Source organism: Pelobates fuscus, chromosome 4 (assembly GCF_036172605.1).
Source record: "Pelobates fuscus isolate aPelFus1 chromosome 4, aPelFus1.pri, whole genome shotgun sequence".
In the NCBI taxonomy this organism is placed as follows: domain Eukaryota; kingdom Metazoa; phylum Chordata; class Amphibia; order Anura; family Pelobatidae; genus Pelobates; species Pelobates fuscus.
Genome location: NC_086320.1, coordinates 108875474 through 108899159, shown reverse-complemented (window position 1 = coordinate 108899159; position 23686 = coordinate 108875474). Strand labels below are relative to the sequence as shown.

The 23686-nt window shown below is 42.9% G+C and overlaps 1 protein-coding gene across 1 annotated transcript in view; it reads left to right on the top strand.

Annotated features, from left to right (window-relative positions):
• The window catches only part of TAF4B (TATA-box binding protein associated factor 4b), a 191752-nt gene extending 184064 nt beyond the window's left edge, over positions 1–7688 (top strand). The window contains exon 15 of the mRNA XM_063451451.1: positions 7390–7688. Within this exon, the coding sequence (XP_063307521.1) occupies positions 7390–7533 (144 nt within the window). The 3' untranslated portion in view covers positions 7534–7688. The remainder of the gene's footprint in view (positions 1–7389) is intronic.
• The last annotated feature ends 15998 nt before the right edge of the window (positions 7689–23686 follow it).

The window sequence follows — 23686 nt, the reverse complement described above, 5'->3', positions numbered from 1 at the left end:
TACTTAACAATGGAACGTCGTCGACAACGAATACTATACACGCGTACTATTCAACAATCACACCCGTTTCCTCTGGCAACAGCACCACGTGGTACGGTTACCAAGTGAAACGTACACAATAACAATAAACACTCAGGGAATTCCCGTACACACACAGCTGTTACACCGGTCACTATATAATCAATATTATGCCCTTTGGCGTAACTATACAGTCACCCACGCTATAATTCTCTATATACGAATTACCCGTCTATAACACACCCCAGTAACATCGTCTTTTACAAATAGCGGTTACAGTACGGTTAGCATAGGTCAAAGCACAAGTTAAGGTCACAATACAATTATTAGTGGTTATGGTGTTAAACATGCAATGGACGACAATGATTAGTACTTATATACAATGTCAGTAAATATACAGGGTTATGGTACCGTGCACTATAATACAGCAACACACTATTAACACTCTCGCTAGACGGCTGAGCTCGCGCTATCTAACAAGATATACACTTTACTAAAACAATCGTTAACACATTTACAATTCCCAACTAAACTATTGGCCAGTACCTTGAATGGACTACCTAAAACTATATACACCCGTTTTGGTTAGCCACACTGCCCAATCACCACATATATAGCGAGCTAGAGAACCGAATTTACACAGGCGCCTCTTAGTCGCACTATCAAAAGTCTAGTGGGTTCCAAATTTACACGCCTTCCCACTTAGCCCAGATAGGATGAGAACTAGCGAACCGAATTTACACAGGCGCCGCTTAGTCTCCCGGTCCCTCCGACCTAGCGAACGTAATATACACCCTAGAACGCTAGTCTAGACAAGACACCGGTGTCCGGCTAGGGCTATTTACACCAGAACCCCGCCTGACTAACCAAATCAAACGGTCTGACTAAAGAGCGTTCGATCGAGCGGTGCGCCTTCGCTCCTTCCCTCCGACAGAGGGGGCAGATACACAGATTCAAAACCCCTTTGGGCCTACCGCACAATCGGTATACCCCTAGTGGGTCCTGCCGTCTAAAACAGCAGTTGTCTTACCTCCTCGTTCCTGAACCTGAGTTCACACTCATCGACGGGGACACCCCAGCACTTCTCACGTAGAGGCCGATGATCTCCTGGACAACAGACCAGTGGCGCCGAGACGAAGGGAGGTCCACGCAGAAGTTCAGGGGTGCAGCCGTAGAGAACGTGGGCAAAGATAGACCGTCTCACGCCTCTGCCTCTCAGCTACCGTTGAACGATGAGCTTCCCGGCCAATGCACCAAATGATACCGGAGAAACTGACGGAAGCCAAGCACAGAGAGATGGACACAGGTTTCTTCAGGAAGGAAGAGATTCTTTATTGGATCACCGATCGGGACTCAGAGGGACTAGCGTCACCAAAATACAGCAAAGTCTGAGCCCCGGACAATAGTGCAGGCTCCTTATATAGGCATATAACTCCTCCCATATTAAGCTCCACCCGCACATTCTCTTAACCAATCAACACAAATAAGAATTAACTTCCTGTTTGACCGCATGGCTTGTCCAGCACAATGGAGGAGGGGGAATACTATATCCTGTATTCTTGCACATGCTCCGTACACTACTGATCGTATCTTGCCTCGTGCAACCAACTGATCGATACGTCAGCATATGCACGTACACATGCCACGTGGTAATCTCGGCCTACTAAATTTATTTTTACCGAGATTCCACCACAGTATGACTCACTCAGCTTTTCTGTGGTGCAGGAAAGTAAAACAAATTTGTAAAATGTATCCCTGCCTTTTGTCCAAACCCTGGGCAATGTGATGGTAAGTAATAAGATCATTACCCAAGTAAGCTTTTCCAATGAATATACTGTTTAAAATGGTTAGAGGGACACTCCAAGTATTCCAATGAAGTCATTATGGTGTCTGGAGGTCCAGGGTGCTGGTCACGGTGCCGGTCCTCTCAGTCCCTCGGCTGCCTCCTCTGGCCCTCAGCCACATTGCGGAAGCCTTTCACTTGGACACCAGTGATAGACCATTAGCTGATGTTCTCAGCCCATCACTGTTTTCTTATTGAGAGAGATCTTTTAGAAACAAATATACTACACAGCATTAAACCCCCAGGTTTTAACCCGATTGTACCTTGTCTTGCTTGTTTTTTCCAGCATGTGCCATACATAGCATCTCAATAAAATATAAATTGTGTGTAAAAAAAAAAAAAAACACCTTCAAAGTGCATAGTTATTTGTTAAGCCAAGGAACACTCCAACAATATTAGTAATATAACAGTATATGGATGCTATACTGTATTTGTGTGTGTTGTATTTATTTTTTTATTACAGGTGTTCCTTTATAACTGTGTTTTACTAGCCAGTCTGCCAGTACAGTGTTTCTCTTTGAGAAGCATTGATTCTAGTGCTCCTTTGAGACACTTTTTAGATGTGCACAGCATGCAGCATCGGTATACTTTACATTTATTGAATCTGTTAATGCAATTATTAAATATTTCAGTGCAGAGCCCCTGCTATCTATTTGTCTGACGGCCACTGATAGGTGTGAAGACTACAAAATATAATGTGTATATGTGTTTTATTTTCTTCTTAGAAATGCAGGGCAATATTTACATACAAAAATGCAGGGGCAAATATTTAAACCCCAAAATCTGTTCATTCATTTTGTCCTCATAGATGATGGTGACTTAAGTGCTTAGATTGTGGCTTAATATTTTAGTAAAGTGTATTTCAAAAATATTGCCTCATATTATACTCTGTATAATGAACCTGTCATATATTTGTACAATTTGACAGACTTAAGTTTTTTTGTTTTTTTTATTTCATTCAAATGGAGATGTTCTCCGTTATAAAAAAAACTTGTATATATATCTTTTTTTGTTTTATACTTTACATGTTAATGTTTTGTTTTTTTTAAACCTATCTGTATGACTTTCTTGCACGGTTTCAGCCTAGATGTTGATTAAGTAGGTGGCTAGCAGTTAGTTGGCTGTTAAGCAGAGGAATGTACTATTTTCAGAAATAAATCGCTCTCAAAATATTATGCTACTGTTACCGAGTAAACTAACAGAAGCCAAACACAGAGAAATGGATGCAGGTCTTCAGGAAGTAAGAAGTCTTTATTAAGATACCTATCGGGCCTCAGATGAACTCCTGTTCCAAAAATATCTGCGAGCCCAACATGCAGTGTACATTCCTTATATAGCACTATAACTCCTCCCATTAATAGCTACACCCACATATACCTTTAACCAATCAATGAGCAGAATATAGACTTGTACATCTGGTCGGACCACATGGCTCATCCAAGACACAGGAAATAAGTGCAATTTCAGTTCCTGCATTCCTGCACATGCTCAGTACATTGATGACAGTATCCTAGCTATGTGTAGCTAACTAACTGACACAACATACACATATGCCACGTGGACTAAATTTACATTCACTGAAATTCCACCACACTACCAGGATGTATTATGAATTTAGATTTTCCTTGAAGTGGTGTAATTTCTCCCCTCTTCCTTCTTTTTGTAGTATTTACATAACTTTCTTTTTAGTTTCTCTCTTTTAAAAGGGACTATCTATGCACCACAACCACTTCATCATGTGGTGGAGTCTCGGTAAAAATAAATTTAGTAGGCCGAGATTATCACGTGGCATGTGTACGTGCATATACTGGTGTATCGGTCGGTTGGTTGCACGTGGCAAAGATACAATCAGTAGTGTACGGAGCATGTGCGAGAATACCGGATGTAGTATCCCCTCCTCCATTGTGCTGGGCAAGCCATGCGGTCAAACAGGAAGTTAGTTCTTGTTCGATTGATTGGGTAAGAGTATGTGTGGGTGGAGCTTATTATGGGAGGAGTTACAGGCCTATATAAGGAGCCTACACTATTGTCCGGGGCTCAGATCTTGTTGTATTTTGGTGACATTAGTCCCTCTGAGTCCCGTTCGGTGAATCGAATAAAGAATCTCTTCCTTTCTGAAGAAACCTGTGTCCATCTCTTTGTGCTTGGCTTCCGTCAGTTTCTCCGGTATCAATCACATTATGCCTGGAGTCGGTGCTTAATTGTTTCCTGGTGGTTTAGCATGGCTATAACTCTGCCTTGGCTATACCAACTCATACTCCTAGTGATACTCTGCAATGATTGGCTGGGTGCTGATAAAAATGATTTAACACCTGGTGGTTAAAGTGTCCCTTTAATGCTGTTGGTGAGAGCATGCTACTTGGCTAAATATTGTACATTTCAATGGCACTGGAAAGCATGTACGTGATAAGAAAACTCCAGTTTCTTTTTTCTCATCTTTGCTGCCTTCTATAAAATCTGCTCTGCAGAAGTATTTGATACTTTCGACTTTCTATAATTCAGAAGTTTCAAGGACATCACTCCTTGCTGGCTGAATCTCCCTTGGGGGTTCTTTCATTTATAATGTTGCCTTAGGCCTATGCTGCTTCCTGCGGATCTGACCTCCTTTTCAACCCTGTGCTGGCAGCTGTGCTGCATTACTATAATTTCCCCTGGATCACACAGGGCTGTCATATAAAAGACCTGACCTTGTGGCATTATGTCTAAAGGGACAATGAGAGTACTTTATTCTTTGACCTGTAGTCTATACTCATTTTAAGTAAACCAGACATAAAGCATCCAGAAAAGTATAAAGCTTTACTTTTTTTTTATCTAAACTATCAAATAGGTTTGTGTGTGAATATGCATGTAACATCATTTATAAATGATTTGCAATTTGTACATGCAAAATAAAACAAGTCAAGTACTTTCTTCCACTGTTGTCTTAACATGGTCTACTAATCAGGAATCCACCGCCATAAAGTTAAAGGATCACTATAGTGTCAGGAAAACAAACCTGTTTTTCCTTACACTGTCATCCTTGGGGGACCCTCACCCGCAGGGTCCCCCTCCCGTGGTGCTGAAGTGGTTAAAACCCCTTCTGCCACTTACCTTTAGCCAGCGCCGGGCTCCCTCGGCTTGGTGACCTCTTCTCCCTGCTGACGTCCGCTCCCGAGTGGAGCAGAATGCGCATGCTCTTCTAATGCCGTGCGCTCATTAAAACGGTCCATAGGAAAGCATTTCTCATTGCTTTCCTATGGACACTCTGCACGCGTCGCAGAAGCGCCTCTAGCGGCTGTCAGGAAGACAGCCACTAGAGGTTGGATTAACCCTGCTATGTAAACATAGCATTTTCTCTGAAGGGTTACAACCTGAGGGACATTGCACCCAGACCACTTCATTGAGCTGAAGTGGTCTGGGTGACTGTAGTGTCCCTTTAACCCCTTAAGGACACATGACATGTGTGACATGTCATGATTCCCTTTTATTCCAGAAGTTTGGTCCTTAAGGGGTTAAGGAACATGACATGTCATGATTCCCTTTTATTCCAGAAGTTTGGTCCTTAAGGGGTTAAAGGGACACTATAGCCACCAGAACAGCTACAGCTTATTGTATTTGTTCTGGTGAGTAGAATCATTCCCTTCAGGCTTTTTGCAGTAAACACTGTATTTTCAGAGAAAATGCAGTGTTTACATTACAGCCTAGTGATAATGCCACTGGCCACTCCTCAGATGGCTGCTAGAGGTGCTTCTTGGGGCATTGCTGCACAGTGAGCAGCACTGACATTATGTCTCCACCCTCTGCATGCAGACACAGAACTTTCCTTTTAGAGATGCATTGATTCTAAATAATGCTTATTGACCAGGGCTGTGTCTGGCTTGTGCTGGCTCTGCCCCTAAACTGCCTTTGTGAGTCTCAGCCAATTCTATGGGAAAGCATTGTTAGTGGCTCAGACCACCACTTCTGATAATGTCAGCAGACAGCAGGCAGGTCAGGGGCAGAGGCAGCAACTGCAGACTTGAATATAAGTAAGATTTTATTATATTTAGGGGGGCAAGAATGTGACCAGGAATACATGTTTAAAGGACCACTCTAGGCACCCAGACCACTTCAGCTTAATGAAGTGGTCTGGGTGCCAGGTCCTTCTAGGGTTAACCCATTTTTTCATAAACATAGCAGTTTCAGAGAAACTGCTATGTTTGTGAATGGGTTAAGCCTTCCCCTATTTCCTCTAGTGGCTGTCTCACTGACAGCCGCAAGAGGCGCTTGTGTGATTCTCACTGTGAAAATCACAGTGAGAGCACGCAAGCGTCCATAGGAAAGCATTATGAATGCTTTCCTATGTGATCGGCTGAATGCGCGCGCAGCTCATGCCGCGCGTGCGCATTCAGCCGACGGGGAGGAGAAGAGGAGGATCGGAGGAGGAGAGCTCTCTGCCCACCGCTGGAAAAAGGTAAGTTTTTACCCCTTTCCAGAGCCGGGCGGGAGGGGGACCCTGAGGGTGGGGGCACCCTCAGGGCACTCTAGTGCCAGGAAAACGAGTATGTTTTCCTGGCACTAGAGTGGTCCTTTAAGTCCATGTCCCTATAGTGTTCCTTTAACAATCTGAAACTACAAAATATAAAAAAAAAAAGAAACACAACTCCGTAGTGCAATATAAATTGTGATTTATTTGATATGAATTACTAAGAAGCAATCCGCATATGTGATTTAGGTTTCAAACAGAGCCAAGCCCGGACTGGCAAACCAGTCAAATGTTTGCTTGGCCGGGATAGCCATGGGCTGAGGCCGGCAAGGGAAGCCAGAGTGTCTCACCTGCTGGCCCACGCAGAGCTGGGACTATCCAAGCACCAGTGTTCTGTCCGATTTCCCTACTCCATCCGATTTTCATAATCCACGTCCAGTCCGGTGACGTGTATCAGCTGTTCCCTGTGCTAGAACTCATGACTGGTAGGGAAATAGGATGGAGGCTGGACTGGGAACTCCTCCTCAACAAGGTCCTGGAACGTAAGTAAAGCTGGTTTCACACTTACAGTATAGTTAGTGCACTCACTAAAGCACAGGCACATGGGACATTTAGGATTAAGTGAGTGTTACAATTAGGGTTAGATTAACTAATTTAGCCTCTTTCACAATTTACCCTAACCCTATTTTTAATCCTTTCTGCACAACAAGGGAGGTGCTGCGAGAAAGGAGGGCACGATCGGGAGCTATGGTGCCAGAAAAACAACTTTGTTTTCCTGGGACTATAGTTTCCCTTTAAGAGTCTGGAGTGTTTCTTTTACAATGTAAAATAAATATTTACTAGATTTTAAGACCTGAGAACGCATCTTGTATAAGTTGTCTAATATGATATAAGTTGCACTGGACTATCACCCAGACAATGGAATTTTATTTTATTTTTTTCATTATAGCTTACTTGAGGTAAAGTGCCAGACCATATATGTTTGTGTGTGGCTTTAAATCTATCAATTGTTTCAATTAACGTAGTATGTTTCATGATATAGTTCCTGATTCCCAAGATGTCATTTTCTTCCTTTATTTTACAGGATCTAAATGGAAATTTTGGCCTGTCAAAACCCTTACTTGTACAAAGGAGAACTCGTGTTAATCTCAGGGATCTTATATTCTGCATGGAGCAAGACAAAGGAACTAGATATTCTTTATCTTTGTATCGTGCGCTCCTCAAATGAACTTTCATTGATGGTGTTGCCAAAGAAAATTTACCATACTATTGCACTATCCTGAAATTTGTTTCCGGACCAAAAAGAAAACTAGCAGGAAAAATAGTTTACTTTTTTTTTTCTTAAAGTAGAACTAAACGAATTTCAGCAAATGCAGCTTGTTTTTGTTTGTTAAATCAATGTATCCTCTGGGTGTCTGAATGCAGCAGGATTACAATATCCATACGTTCACTAAATGAGAAGGATTAAGTTTCATGGTTTTAGTTTTTCATGCTGCAACATTTCCTTAAATGTTTTAGTTTTTTTTTTTTTTATTTAAAGGATTTCTGTTGAACCAGAGCTGCTGTTCATAACAGTATGTTTCACATAAATCTGTTTTTGTTTCCCAAAAAATAAATAGTGCAGTAACATAGGACATTCCATTATAAGTTTTACATTACTTCCTCATCCCCAAATTGATGGCCTTGTGTTCTGGGGTTGTTTTATGTAGGGCTGCTGTGCATATCCTATAAACCTGAAAAAGTTATGTCATGTAGCTGACATGAGTAGCTTTATTCATAAAAATAAATAGCAGACACAGTGTTTCTGCTAACTTTCTGAGTACATTTGTGTTTTGTTTTTGTTTTTTCATGAATGAAATTACTCATGGTGTGGGTACAGGTGCTAAAATACGAGAGAACATGCACCTGTAAGGAAGTGGGGTTATACAGAGTGTGTGTGTGTGTGTGTGTGTGTGTGTCATGTATGCACAGGACAGTGGACCATTCGCTTGCCACAGAGTGGTGGTGGGATGATGAACACTTTATATATATCTTGCTATGTTATTCAAGAAACACGTTCATTTTTAATGTTATTTAGGCGGATGATCACACACTTTTATGTTGGGTTTTTGTTTATGGCTAAACAGTGGCTTTAGCTACATTCGCTCTGTAAAACAAAATAATTGCTAAATATGGCATCCTTTGTTTACAAAACAAAAAGTTTTTCTATGCAAATTTTTTTTTAATTATTAAGGTCTGTGCACTTCCATGTTGCTGATTGTTAACACTTATTTAAGGAATTAAAATTATTTTAATAAAAATGAGTAATGTGTTTACTGATAATCTGTAATGAACTATAATTACATTGAACTATAATTAAAACATTGATCTTTAAAGGAACACTCCAGTTGAGAGAATAAAATATATAATATGCATATTTATTTAATGTAGTGTACCTTTAAACTGTTAACTGCCCCTTCCACCAATGTTGGCACTGAAACTGAAAACCTATTAAACTTACCTTTATTCCAGCTTTCTGTAGCTTCAATCATCCTCCTATGAAGTTATCTTTACTAATGACTTGTGTCCAATCAGATGCTTCATAGAAAGCTTTGGGGAACACCAGTGACAGTGCTTCTCTATAAGAAGTACTTACTTCTGTCTTGTTTACTTTAATCCTAAGTTTTTTTTACCTCCTAAAATCTGATGGGTTTTTTTGTTTTGTTTTTTAATTCTTTCTTTTTTTTTGTAGTGCATTGCCAGTTTCACAAATAGACAGGGCATGTTCAAATATAACCTTTCAAATTGTCATCAGATAGCATACTGTACATGTCCATAGTACTGCACTATTTTTAAGGTAAAGGAAACTATGAAAAAAAAATTACACAGTGCCTAGAGACTTAACTTACAAAATTATCTGACAAATAGGCGAGATCTATTCTTTGGCAGAGATTGTACTTGGTAAATATGAAAAGAAAGAAAACAAGATGCTTTGCATTGAGCTCTAGTTAGCGAGGCAGGTGAGCCAGCCCTAAGTGCTTGTGAGCAGCCATATAATTGGGGATACCACAGAAGTGAACCAGGCTAAACTTTAGTGTGATTTAAGATAGCTTTTGCTTTAAGTGGTACAAGTTGGAGATTACTCGGTGAATATCAAGTCCTCATCTAGCTATAACTATAACTAAGGGGTTGTCAAATCCACCTAGTGTAGAGAGCTATGACATCATGCTTAAACCCTGCAAAATGTAACTGTTACAGCTGGTTATCTTGGCAGTACATTCCCTGAGTTTATCACAACAGGGGAGTGAGACTACATTGCAATATTTGGGAGATAAGCTAGTGAGGTAATAAAAAGCATGAACAGAGAAATGTATATAAGCGTGTGATGTTTGTAAACCTCGGCTTAGGAGGCTGCAGAAGGGTTCAAAGTTCAAAGCGTGTTCCAAGTGGGGTCCGCCGTGTTTTCCGGGAATGTGAGTTCCTGTAATGAGAGTCCCCCTTCAGCCGATTCCCAGCATAGGAAAAGGTGGTGTTAGTGTATGGAAGTCCTGCTGGGGCAAAACAAAGTCCAGCTGCGTGAGTCCCAGCGTAGGGCCCGTCCACTCAGCGCCGTGGAGACCTGCGTTTGTGGTGCAGGAAGATGATGCCTCTTTTGGTGATTCCTGGGATCTCCGTGGCTTTGTCAGGATCCAGTGCTGTGAGTGTGGTCTACCTCTTGGCGGATGCTCAGCGGGTTTCTGCTTCGTGCTGGATCTAAGGAGCATCTGTAGACTCCTTCGAGCTGGCACCGCTGTTTGGTTTAATCATGCTGGTTTGCGGGCAGGCGGGAGAGGTCTCCATCTTCGGCGTTATCTTTTGGCCCCTTTCGTACAGGGACCTGCGTGACTGTGGCAGGGACGTGTGGGCCTTTCTCTGGGTGAGTATTCAGGTGTGTTAGTCTGCCGTTCTCTGCTTGCTAATTTTGCCCAAAAGGCGTTGAAAATGGCATTAAGCCTTGTCAGGGTATCGGGCTGTTCTTTGCAGCAGGTGTAGTCGCTCGTCGCGTCCACCATTGTGCAAGCCTTTGTTGCTAGAGGCTGCTCGTGTGGCTTTGCGGTCTTTGTCCGTTGTGGCCAGGCTGCCTGGAGGGATTGGACTGGGATCACCCCCACCAGTCCTAAGAGGCTCTGTACCCCCCGGCGTAGGGGCGAGGAGAGCAGCTGCCTTCCCTCCAGCTCCATCCACCATAGGCTGCAGTGTGCCACCTCGGGTTCACAATTGCGGGAAACACTCATGTCTGGTATCAGGCGATTCACCAGGGTGTCCCTAACATGGGTACCATACCCTGGCATCTGTGTAGGCATTGAGTCAGTGAGTATTTCCCTAATATCAACATGAGCAGTAGGAGCCCCTTCAACATGCGTCCGTTCAGCTTGCAGGTCAGGCCCCGCCCCCATTTATTTATTTATTTGTTTAGGGTTGTAGTACATTTAGGATAGGGAAAACGGGTGTTTAAGGCATATGGATTTTTATTGGTTATTACAAAGTGCACACCCTCCTCTGTAGTCCAGTCTTTAGCCATAGTCTTATGGCTGAGTATTCGTCACTCATTGCTTTCCCTGTTCATCCTGCAAAGCCTTTTCTTTGTAAGAGGTTACTAGTGGGCAGATGGGAAGTGATTCCTTGCACTTCCTGTCCAGTCACACACTAAAAGAGCTGGGATAGCACTGAGTTTTTTTAGTTTTTTTAATTATTAATAATTCATTATTTTTGGTGCAATGGGGTTTATAAACAGGCCTGCAGTGCCATGACAGCAGGCACAGGCTCAATAATGTAGACATGGTCATGACAATATTCATTTGCACATTTTTTTTTTTTTGTAAAAGACAAGATGCATACGTTTGGTTGTCGCAAGCAGAATGTGAGCATCGGCATGTATGAGATATGTTATTGAGGAGTACAAGAATATGAACTTTGCCTTTACACTAGGAACATGCTTAATAACAGGTTGAACGTAAGAGATAAATTGAGAACTCACGTACGGGCTGTGTGTGAGACTGTGGGTTTCATGTTGTTTAGCTAGGGTATGTAACTGTGTAGATTATGTTTCTGGTTTGAGAGGTAGGGTAGGTAGGGCAGGCAGGATTAAACTTGCTCAAAGCACTGGTGAGTCACAGTACTAGTTTGGTATGTGCCCATAAGTTGGTTAAACTGGATAGCTAGGGTTAATAGTGTGTTTGCATCTCCTGTGCTGACAGCTGTCAGTATCGGTGAGTGTGCCGGGCGGCCGCCTAACCAGTCCGGCGGCACACTCACTGATAATGACAGCAGCATAGCTGTCAACACAGGAGGACTGAGGGAGGGGGCAGAGCTAACTACCAAGCTCCCTCGCAGTTCCCATAATTCCCAGCATCTACACATCATAGAGTAGGGATTACTCTATGATGTGTAGATGCTGGGAATTATGGGAACCGCGAGGGAGCATGGTAGTTGGCTCCGCCCCCTCCCTCAGTCGTCCTGTAAAAAGGTCAGAAGAGACGGGGAAGGTGCGGGGCAAATAGAGGGGGGGGGACAAATAGAGGGGAAGGGGGGAGGCAAATAGAGGGGAAGGGGGAGGCAAATAGAGGGGAAGGGGGGAGGCAAATAGAGGGGAAGGGGGGAGGCAAATAGAGGGGAAGGGGGAGGCGACAAAGAGGGGAAGGGGGAGGCGACAAAGAGGGGAAGGGGGAGGCGACAAAGAGGGGAAGGGGGAGGCGACAAAGAGGGGAAGGGGGGAGACAAATAGAGGGGAAGGGGGAGGCGACAAAGAGGGGAAGGGGGAGGCGACAAAGAGGGGAAGGGGGAGGCGACAAAGAGGGGAAGGGGGAGGCGACAAAGAGGGGAAGGGGGAGGCGACAAAGAGGGGAAGGGGGGAGACAAATAGAGGGGAAGGGGGGAGACAAATAGAGGGGAAGGGGGGAGACAAATAGAGGGGATGGGGAGACAAATAGAGGGGAAGGGGGGAGACAAATAGAGGGGATGGGGGAGGCAAATAGAGGGGATGGGGGAGGCAAATAGAGTGGGATGGGGGAGGCAAATAGAGTGGAAGGGGGGAGAGACAAATAGAGGGGAAGGGGGGAGAGACAAATAGAGGGGAAGGGAGGAGAGACAAATAGAGGGGAAGGGAGGAGAGACAAATAGAGGGGAATGGGGAGAGACAAATAGAGGGGAAGGGGGGAGAGACAAATAGAGGGGAAGGGGGGAGAGACAAATAGAGGGGAAGGGGGGAGAGACAAATAGAGGGGAAGGGGGGAGAGACAAATAGAGGGGATGGGGGAGGCAAATAGAGTGGAAGGGGGAGAGGCAAATAGAGGGGAAGGGGGAGAGGCAAATAGAGGGGAAGGGGGAGAGACAAATAGAGGGGAAGGGAGGAGAGACAAATAGAGGGGAAGGGAGGAGAGACAAATAGAGGGGAAGGGGGGAGAGACAAATAGAGGGGAAGGGGGGAGAGACAAATAGAGGGGAAGGGGGGAGAGACAAATAGAGGGGAAGGGGGGAGAGACAAATAGAGGGGAAGGGGGGAGAGACAAATAGAGGGGAAGGGGGGAGAGACAAATAGAGGGGAAGGGGGAGAGACAAATAGAGGGGAAGGGGGGAGAGACAAATAGAGGGGAAGGGGGGAGAGACAAATAGAGGGAAGGGGGGAGAGACAAATAGAGGGGAAGGGGGGAGAGACAAATAGAGGGGAAGGGGGGAGAGACAAATAGAGGGGAAGGGGGGAGAGACAAATAGAGGGGAAGGGGGGAGAGACAAATAGAGGGGAGGGGTGGAGACAAATAGAGGGGAGGGGTGTAGACAAATAGAGGGGGAGGGGGGAGACAAATAGAGGGGAAGGGGGGAGACAAATAGAGGGGAAGGGGGGAGACAAATAGAGGGGAAGGGGGCAAATAATAGAGGGGAAGGGGGAGAGAAATAGAGGGGAAGGGGGGAGACAAATAGAGGGGTAATAGAAACACAGGGGAAGGGGGGACACATAGACAGATGGGGTAATAGAGAGACACAGGGGATGGGGGGGTACAAAGAGACAGATGGGTAAGAGAGAGACATAGGGAGGAGATGGGGAAGAGAGACACACTGAAGGTTTGTTGGGGGGACAAAGAGACACAGTAGGGAAGGGGAACAAAGTGACACAAGATTTGTGGGAGGCAACGCTGGGCTGGGGAAAAAGAGACAGTGTGGCTGGAAGAAGAGAAAGAGGCACACAGATGAGATTTGGAAGGGGAGAAAGCGACAAAGTGGCTGGGGCTAAGAACAACACAAAAGGGTCTGGGGGAAAGAGAAATACAGAGGCTGGAGAAGGGTAAAAAGAAACACACAGGGACTGGGATGAAGTAAAAGATGCACAAGGGTTGCTGTAAGAGGGAAAAAAAAGGAGACAATTGGAGACAAGATACACTAAACAAGGTAAAGGTAATAGACGTAAATTGATGTGATCCTGACCGTAATACACACACACATATATATATATGCATGTATATTGATGTGTGTATTAGTAACATATAATTATGCCTATAATATTTACACATATAGTAATATACATTTATATATGCATAATACACACATAAATGTCATATATATATATATATATATATATATATGTGTGTGTGTAATGAGCACGTATTGGCCCTGTCTTGTTGCTAGTTGCATACTCCTGCACAATAACATATTCAAAGTGAAGAGCGCACCCATACAACTTCAAAATTAACCAGATCACTTCATTTTTTTTTAGTTGTGCAACTGCAGACATTCCGCATTTTAGTACCATTACTAAAATGTTCGTTCATAGGCCAAAGTAGTTGTACTGAAACATTGATTACATGCAAATGTACGTCTACTTAAAATAAAGGCGCTCTGTTGTTTATTTTGAAGCCCTATATGCGTTCCTTCGTTGGAGTAAGAGTTTTCGATTTGAAGTTATTTTTTCACCCTCTATATCAGCACACTATGCTGGCGCGACGCATTATTGGGCTGGTATAGAATTTTTTTCCAGGGCTGATTTTAGTTCCCAGTCCGGCCCTGGCATGAGGTCCGTGTGGAGGAGACTTGGAGAGTGCTGCCTGGGTCCCGTCGATAATACCGGTTCCAGTCATTGGGTTGTGTGTGTGGAGTCTGGAGGGTCCCCTTCGCTTGCCAGGTTTGTGGGCTGGGTCGTTTAGGGCGTTGGACCCGACGGTGCCCCGTCTTTGGCAGGGTCAGTGGCTTGGGTGTGCGGGCCCACCGGGAGCTCCGTCTGGTCAGGCGCAATTTTCTGGCTCTCTTTGTAGGAGGCCAGTAACTGCTGCATGGGGAATTTGATGGCGGTACCTTCGACAGGTTTTCAGCCTGTCTGTGTTCCTCCGCTTGTTGTGCCTTGGTTGCCATTTTCTGCCAGAACTCTGCCAGTATTGCCTCTAGCTGGTCCATGAGAGCAGGCGACCATATTGTGGGACCGCGCCTCGTCTCCCTGTTCGCATGCCTCCCTTGTCAGGGTCTCTGGCCATGTGTGTCTTCTCGGGGTTGAACCAGGGTAACCCCCACCAGTCGTAGGTCTGCGTCTCCGGCTTGTGGACTGGGAAAGCGTCCGTCTCTCCCCGTCTCCTTCGACTGCAGGTCATGGCTAGCCATTGTGGGCTCCCGATCACCAGGAGGCTTATCACCCCATCCTCCTGTATTCAGGTAGCGGGTCTCTGTTGAGTGTATATCTCGATTTTAGTAAGTATTCCTGGATAATCGGTTAGTAAAGCGGGAGCTCGGCTTTCATGCATCTGCTCTGCTTGCTGGCTTGGCCCCGCCCCCTCTGCAAAACATGTGAACTGTACTACAGAGGACACTGGACCAGGCTCCTGTTACTTATCCCTCTCGAACAGTCCAATAAGCTAAACAAAACACATTAGGAGTGATGGAAACAGGCTCCCTCTACATGGGAAATCCAGCCCTGGTGCACAAGGTCATGTATTTAGACTGAAAGAAAGAAGATAAAGTCCAAGGCAAAGGTGTTTTTTTTGTTTTTGTTTTTTACCATAAGAACAATCATTTTGTGGAATTATCTGCCTGAAGAGCTGGTTTTATCAGAGTCTGCAAAGCTGTTTAAACAGCAGCTAGATGCATACTTGCAAAAACATAATATTCAATGATCTACATTTTCAACTGTAGGGTAATAGCTTTTTGAACCAAGGATAAATCTGACTGCCATTCTGGGATCAAGATGGAATTTTTTTCCTAGTTTGTTTCAAAATTGGAAGTGTTTCAAACTGGGTTTTTTGCCTTCTTTTGGATCAACCGCAAAAATCAGATGTAAGGAAGGGTGAACTTGATGGACACATGTCTCTTTTCAGCTTATGTAACTAGGAAGTGTTAGGGGACTGGAGTACTTATGTTACACACGGACACTTGCATTAGAGATGCTTACCAATTATGTGCTGTATAAATGCTCTACTGTCATATTTCCTTACACATAGAAAAGCAAATATGCAACTACTTCAGTGGTTCTAGAGTCTGGCGTATTTATGTTGCTGCCCTTGTTCTAGACATGTCTATTCTCCTTCATAGATGTTTATAATGTGGATGTTGAAGTATTTATTCAAAAGCATGTGTGCTAGGAGATTGATATGTAAGGCCGGAGCGTACTTAGAGCATTTGGCACCCGGGGCGGATCTATGCTTGGTAGACGTGCAATTAGTTTCGGTCCGAATTAAAATTCGGCTGAATTTCTGGTAATTCGGACATTCGAGTGCTTCCGAATGTCCGAAGTGCCGAGATTACCAAATTTCCGAAGTGTAGTAGTGCCGAGGTGTCAAGTGCCAAAGTTCCAAAGCACCGTATTGCCTGAGTATTAATATACTTACCCAGTGAAAGAAGAAGAATGTTACATTGTATACAATTTCAAATAAAAAGTATACAAATATAGCCAGGATTCAGCTGTAAGCATTTGCAACACTTACAACAATCAAGTAACACAAATTCATATAAAATGTAAGTTACTGGGCCAGTCATAATGACAGGAATGAATAAGTAGATAACTCCCTAATTCCCACGTTATTAGGGAGCTATCTACTAAAAGGCTGAAAGACCTGAATTGGTCTTTCAGCCAAATTTACTAATACTAAGTAAAGATTACTTGGTATTAGTAAATTATGCCCCTACTCGCTATACCGCGAGTAGGGGCATGTCTATTAAACATTAAGCAGCCTGTGGCTGCTCACTTATAAAAAAAAAAAAAAAATAGTCCTCCTGAGCCCCCACCCGCAACGTGCGAGTGGGGGCTTTTAAACTAAAGGGGGGGACCTATTGCCCTAAATAAAAATGGGGGGGGGGAGAATACCTAATGTCCTCCCCCCTGACCCCCACCTTTGAGCGGTGGGTGGGGGCCTTAAACAAGAATAAGGGAAGGGGACCTAACTGTTTAATAGACATGCCCCCCCGCCGCTATGGGGTGGGGGCCGGTGGGGAGGACAATAGGTCATCCCCCCCTTTTTTTACTTTAGGGCCCCCACCCGCCGCTCAGGGAGGGGGGACCCCCCTTTTTTTTTTTTTTTTTTTAAACAGCTCACTGTTTAATAGACATGCCCCTACTCGCGGTATAGCGAGTCGGGGCAAAATTTACTCATACTAACAAATTTTTACTTAGTATTAGTAAGTTTGGCTGAAAGACCAATTTAGGTCTTTCAACCTTTTGGTTTTAGAATGCCGGAGTTCCGAAGTGACGAATTCCCGAATTTCGGAATGCTGAACCGAGCCGAATATTTTCCTTATGCACATGTCTAGTGTTTGGCACCCTCCACCCTCCCTTTTAAAAAAAATAAAAAATAAAAAAAAATTGCACAAATTTGTAGACTTTGTAAAACCCTTGTCAGTTCCTTTCACAAATCCCCTGTCCTGCAGCTCTTCTAGAAAACCCCTGCACTACACTTCCACAGATCCCCTGCTCAGCCCCCTTTCTAGAAGACCCCTGTCCCAATACAAAACCCCTGCACCCTTCTACAAAATGCTTGCACCCCACACACAGTTACAGGCAGACTGTTACAAGCAGTCACACACAGTCGTAGCCAGTCATGCACACAGTTACAGGCAGTCACATATACAGACACACAGTCACAGGCAGACAGTTACACAGTCAGTTACAGGTAGTGACACACAGTTGTAGTAAGACAGTCACGCACACACACAGTTACAGGCAGTCACATACATTCACAGGCAGACATGCGCGCACACACACAGTTATAGACAGACATTCACACACATGGTTACAGACAACATCAGTCACACACACACAGTTATAGGCAGACAGTTACACACACAGTCAGTTACAGGTTGTGTCACGCACACCATTACAGACAGTCACATATACAGTCACACACACATGGTCACAGGCAGACAGTCACACACACACAGTTACAGGCAAGCAGACAGTCTCTCTCACACACACACACACTGTTACAGGCAGACAGTCTCTCTCTCTCACACACACACATAGCCACAGGCAGTCATACAGACACACACACACAGTTGCAGACAGTCAGACACACACACACACACACACACTCTCTCTCTCTCTCTCTTACTTACAGACACTGTGGGCTGGAGGAGGAGTGGATTCACTGAAGTCATTCCCTGGAGCCTGTTAGTTGGAGAAGCAGGGATTCCTTCTTGCTTCTCCTCCATGTATGGCAGTAACAGCAGTGGGTAAGAGCTGTGTTAAGTCCCACCCCCGCTTTGGATCCACCTAGACTTTTATTAGCTCCGCCCCACTTTCCTTCCATGCAGCCAGTTCAGCTGGTAATTGCTGGTCTCTGCGTGTGTGTGAGCTGTGCAAGCTGCCATGCACCCCAACTATCATAGGGCACTGTGCAGCCCCACAGCTCACACATCCCCCTCCAGCACCCAGACCATGGTCATTGCACCCCTCTACCTAATGGCACCCGGGGCGGACCGCCCCCACCTTAGTACGCCACTGATGTAAGGTGTTAGAGAGTTGTACACAACAGCTTTGAAGCACAACTCTGGAAGACATGCAAAGTCAGTGGACCACTCATGGACAGCTGTTATGTTTTTAATGCAACTCATCATGAGGTTGGTTACTGGCTTGGCATTACTTGGGGAGCACAAGCCTCAATTGCAAACCAGTAGCCAACCTCACGCTGATACTTGCATTACCACTGAAACAGCTGTCCATGAGTGGTTGACTGACTTTGCATCTCTTCCTGATTGGCTTCAAAGCTGTTGTATACAGCAAACATAAACTCCAAGATATCCATGTTTTAAACGGAATAATGAGGCAAAAAGGTGATTCTTGTTTAACTTATTTGCATATGCGTGCCCAGAATCCCTTACAGTAGTAACATCACTGCAAATTCGAGATTTCTGTGGGAATGGCAAGTCTTATGGCTTATTTTCACGATGGAGAAATATTTAAAAGACCAGATAACCCCACGAGGTCTTAGATTCACAAAATATCCCACATTTGATAGAGATAAAAGATTTATTTATATATGGGAAGAAGCACTTGAATAATTCTCTATCACTATGATGCCAATAAAAGTAAATCAGAGAACCAAAAATGTTGAAGCTCTTGATAAGATCATTAGCGAAATAAGAAATAAATTGGAACCAATTATTTCGAATCCATCTCTAACCAAATTATGGGGAGATTGGACAAACTTGAAACATCTATCATCTCAAACAAGAAAAAGAAATATCAAAGAGATGTTAACGATTATGCCACTAAAAATGTTAGGAAAGACCTAGAGCTAATTATAATCAGAAGAAAAAGGTTAAACCTAACTACAACAATTATAAGAAAAATACTAATACGGTTATATCCACTCAAGTGCAGGCTAGATCGCCTGAAGTGAAAAATAAAGTTCAAGAATGGACTCAAGAAAGAATAAGGATAGAAATAGAACTAAAAGGGAAAATTGTCCTAATGAAAACTGGAAAAGTATAAATCATAGATCAAACTACTTGTCTCATCGAGGTAGATCTCTAATGGGTTTCAATCAATTTGAACCCATTAGAGATTTAGGTAATGGAACAACTCGTTTTTTTAGGAAAAGATAGAGGGAACCACTTACAAGAACTCCAATCCCCACCAAAAGAAGATGCAGAGATTTAGAATAAGGGGAAATAGGGGAGGAAAACGATTTGAGAGACCAAAGAGGAAAGCTAATGAGAAGATAAGAATTTTAAATTTATCTAAAAAAAAGTTAGATTCTGCCCAAATTAGCATTTTAAATGAATAAAGGTTTTAAATTTGCACCAAGTTGTATAATGGATACATTTGGGGCATATGCAGATACAAATAGGTTTATGAGGAGGCTATGTCTTAAAACACTTTATCCAGTAACTGCTGATAAAGGAGATAATCAGGATAATATTAGTAATGGTTTTATTCACACTGATTTTAAACAGCCATCTTCCTTGTATCCTATTCATTTAAAATCTTATTGTATCAAGATTTTCGAAAGCGCATGTGTTAAAGATATTAAACAGATTAAAACAAATAAAAAAAATAATTTGACAAGAGAAGTTAGCGATGGATAATTTGAGAAAAGACACTCAAATTATAATTAAACCAGCGGATAAAGGGAGTGGAGTCGTATTGATGGATAGGGATAAATATGTTATGGAAATCTATCGACAATTGGGGGATACAAACACATACAAAAAGTTAGAAAATAACACTCAAATTAAAATTAAAAAAATATGTGCAATATTTGGATGGAGGACTTATGAAGGGAATTCTGACGAAGTCTGAATACTCTTTTCTTAATATTCAGTTCCCTAAAATATCGGTTATATACGCACTACCCAAATTACATAAAGACGCACTTAACCTCTTGAGGGAGACCTATAGTTTCCGGTGTTGGATCCCTTTTATCTAATTTATCTCAGTATGTGGATACACAACTTCAACCGATAGTAAGGACCAAGTCCATCTCACCTCCAAGACTTTACTAAAAGATTTTAAATGGCAAAATTATTTTTTACTTGTTACGTGTGACATAACTTGCCTTTATATGTGTATAGGCCATTTGTTAGGGTGTGAGGCCCCCCTTATTTTTCATGAAACCTCAGCACTGTACCCCATGGTGGATCAGGTAGATTTTATTATGGAGGGAATTCTTTTTATCCGCCATAACAAAGTTTTTTGGTTCGAGGGAGACCATTTTTTGCAATGTAGAGAAACTGCTGTGGGGACGAGGTTTGCACCTAGCGATGCAAATGTATTTATGTCTTATTAGGGGGGGGGAGGGGAGAGTTGTATCTATTTCCATCACAACTGGAGTGTGAACCTGGTCCTTTATAAGAGATACATCGATGATATTTTTCTAATATGGTAGGGGGATGAGATTTCTGTTTTAGAATTTTTTTAAAATTCTAATCAATGGAATATTCATTTAACTCAAGAAATTAGTAAGAATAAAATTAACTTTATAGATTTGGAAAAAAGATAATAACAATAGCATGTGCACTTTTTAAAATAAAGTGGTGTAAACGGTTACATCCATAAAGAGAGTTTCCATTTCCATCCCTGGTTAGACAATATTCCTAGAAGCCAATTTCTCAGTCTAAGACACAATTGTACAGAGCTTAATTAATTTAACAACCTGGCAGAATTGCTAAAGAATTCGTTTTTAGATTGTGGCTATCATCCAAATCAATTGGATGAAGAAATTTTAAAAAATTCAGGAATTAGACAGGGAATCTCTACTGGTCTATAGATCTAAAAAAACAAGAGGAGAAAAATAAAAAAATACCTCAGATTTTTAATTACAGTAAGGACCAAAATCAACTGAAGAGAATCCTGAACAGGAATTGGCACAACCTACAACAGGATTTAGAAATTATACCATTTATAGAAGATAAAACCAAGATACTTTTTAGAGGAGCTAAACATTTTAGGCAGATACTCACCTCTAGTTATGTAGATGTACCAAATAATACAAATAATTTCCTAGATACATATAGAAATACTAGCAAAGGGTTTCACTATTGTGGTTATTGTATGGGATGCATGAATTTGAAATAAAAACCTCAGAAAATAGACAATTTTAAGTCCAGGATAGGATCAAAATCGTTTAATATTGACTCCCTAATCTCGTCATTCTAAAATTGTGGTGTATTTGCTCACATGTCCTTGTGGACTACAATATGTCGATAAGACATCTAGATGTTTGAAAACAAGGATATGTGAACATATTTATAATATGAGTTTTTTTTTTTTTTTTAAATCCTAATGTCTCCCAGTATTTTTTTTTTTTAATTTAAAGTGGAGATCCTACTGGCCTCCAATTTTCTGGCATCCAGTTGATTAAAAATCACTGGAGAGGGGGTCATTTGGAGTCCGCATTGAGACGTTGCGAGACGAGGTGGATATTTAATTTAGACACCTTGTCTCCCAGCGGACTCAACGTCGACTTTGAAATGGCTGCTCTTATTTTATTATTCCATTTATATTTTATACTATTTGACTTTATAGTCTTATATTTTGCTACATAGTTTTCTCTTTTTTTTTATAGAACTTGATCATATTTTTAGCATTTGGACTTGCTCTCCTCTTATTATAAAATTATGTACATTGTATATGCTTCAAGTTATGTATTATGTTTTTAATCATGTTGTTATTATAAATTGATTGGGTTTTTTTTTTGTTTGTTTTTTTACAAAGTCCTGTTTGTCCAGCTTATACCTTTAAATGAATTCTCAGAGATATGAACTAATTACGCCCGTTACTACTATGGCATTTTTTTTTTTTACTTCCGACATCTGTCAGAATTGAGGACCTCGCCTTAGCATATTGCATCAGGACGTCATGACGCTTAGATGCCACCCCCGCAATTACATCAGAATGCGGGAGCGTACACAGGATCCCGGGAGGTGCCAAAGTCAATTTCCGGATATACAGTTTAAAAATAAACGCCAGGCGGAGACTCTCATGCACTTTGACAAAGACCATAAGGTTGAAACTCGTTAGTGCTACTGTACTTTATTGTATAACCTGTTTTTACAGTCCCTGTTACTGTTTTTTTTTTTAAGTAAATTTTCTTTCCTCTCTCATCGTATTTTGTATAATTTATACTTACCTGGAGATTGAGGATATCGTGATACCGTTTTGGTAGCCAGCATAAGCTTATTATTCAATTGCTGATTCAGCTAGAGCCTGCTTTCTAAGTGTCAGGATTACTGATTGATCCAGCACGTAGCATTGTATCACACCTAGGACTAAAAGGGAACGTCTTACCGGGCCTTAGAATGGCCGGACTTAACGCACCAAAGAATAGTCAGGAACTTGCCGAGGTCGGGGGGCACAGAATGGGACACAACGATAAGGGAAAGCCAGAAGTCAGGGATGACAGAATACAGGGAAGTCAAACAAAGCCAAAGTAAAAAAAAAAACGAAATAAACGCTCAGGAAAACACTCTCTGACAACCACTAGGGAAACCACGACAGGGCAATCTAATAAGTGCTTTACAGTTCTGATTGGCCGAAAACGGCCTTTTACCCCAACACGTGCGCGCGCGTCTCCCGCATGACATCACGGGCACGCCGACGTCGTCATGAATGTGGGCAGACGTGGGGCTAGAATTTGGCAATGGCCTCTGGCGGATCCACAACATGTTGCAAGGTGAGGAGTAATACGTTACATTACCCCCCACCTGAAGACAACCAACCGGGCGGGCAGGTCCAGGCTTGAGAGGAAATTTGGCATGGAAAGAACAAATTTTGCGGCCAGCATGGATGTCAGAGGCCGGAACCCAAGAACAGTCAGCAGGTCCATACCCTCTCCAATAGACTAAATACTGTAAGGAGCCACGACAGAACCTGTAATCAATTATGGAAGAGACCTCATACGCCTCCTGTCCAGAAACACCAATGGAGGAGGGGGCACACTTGGGACAGTTTATCTATTGCAAACAAGCGGCTTGAGCAAAGAGACATGAAAGGTATTAGGAATCCGCAAGGAGGCAGGGAGAGCCAGAGAATACCAAACAGGATTAATCCTACGAAGGATACGAAACGGACCAAGGAATCTAGGAGCAAACTTCATGCTAGGAACTTTAACCATGATGATGCGCGATGATAACTAGAGTTGAGCGAACCCGAACTGTAAAGTTTGGGTTCGTACCGAACATTACGATTTTTGGACCCTGGACCCGAACACGGACATTTCAGTGAATGTTCGAGTTCGGTATTCGGCGATTTAATGGCGCGTTTTGAAAAGCTACAGGGCAGCCAATCAACAAGCGTTTGACTCGTGTGCCCTTAGAAGCCATCACAGCCATGCCTACTAATGGCATGGCTGTGATTGGCCAGTGCAGCATGTGACCCAGCCTCTAAATAAGCTGGAGTGACGTAGCGCCGCACGTCACATGAGCTGTTATTAGTGTAGGGAGAGGATGCTGCA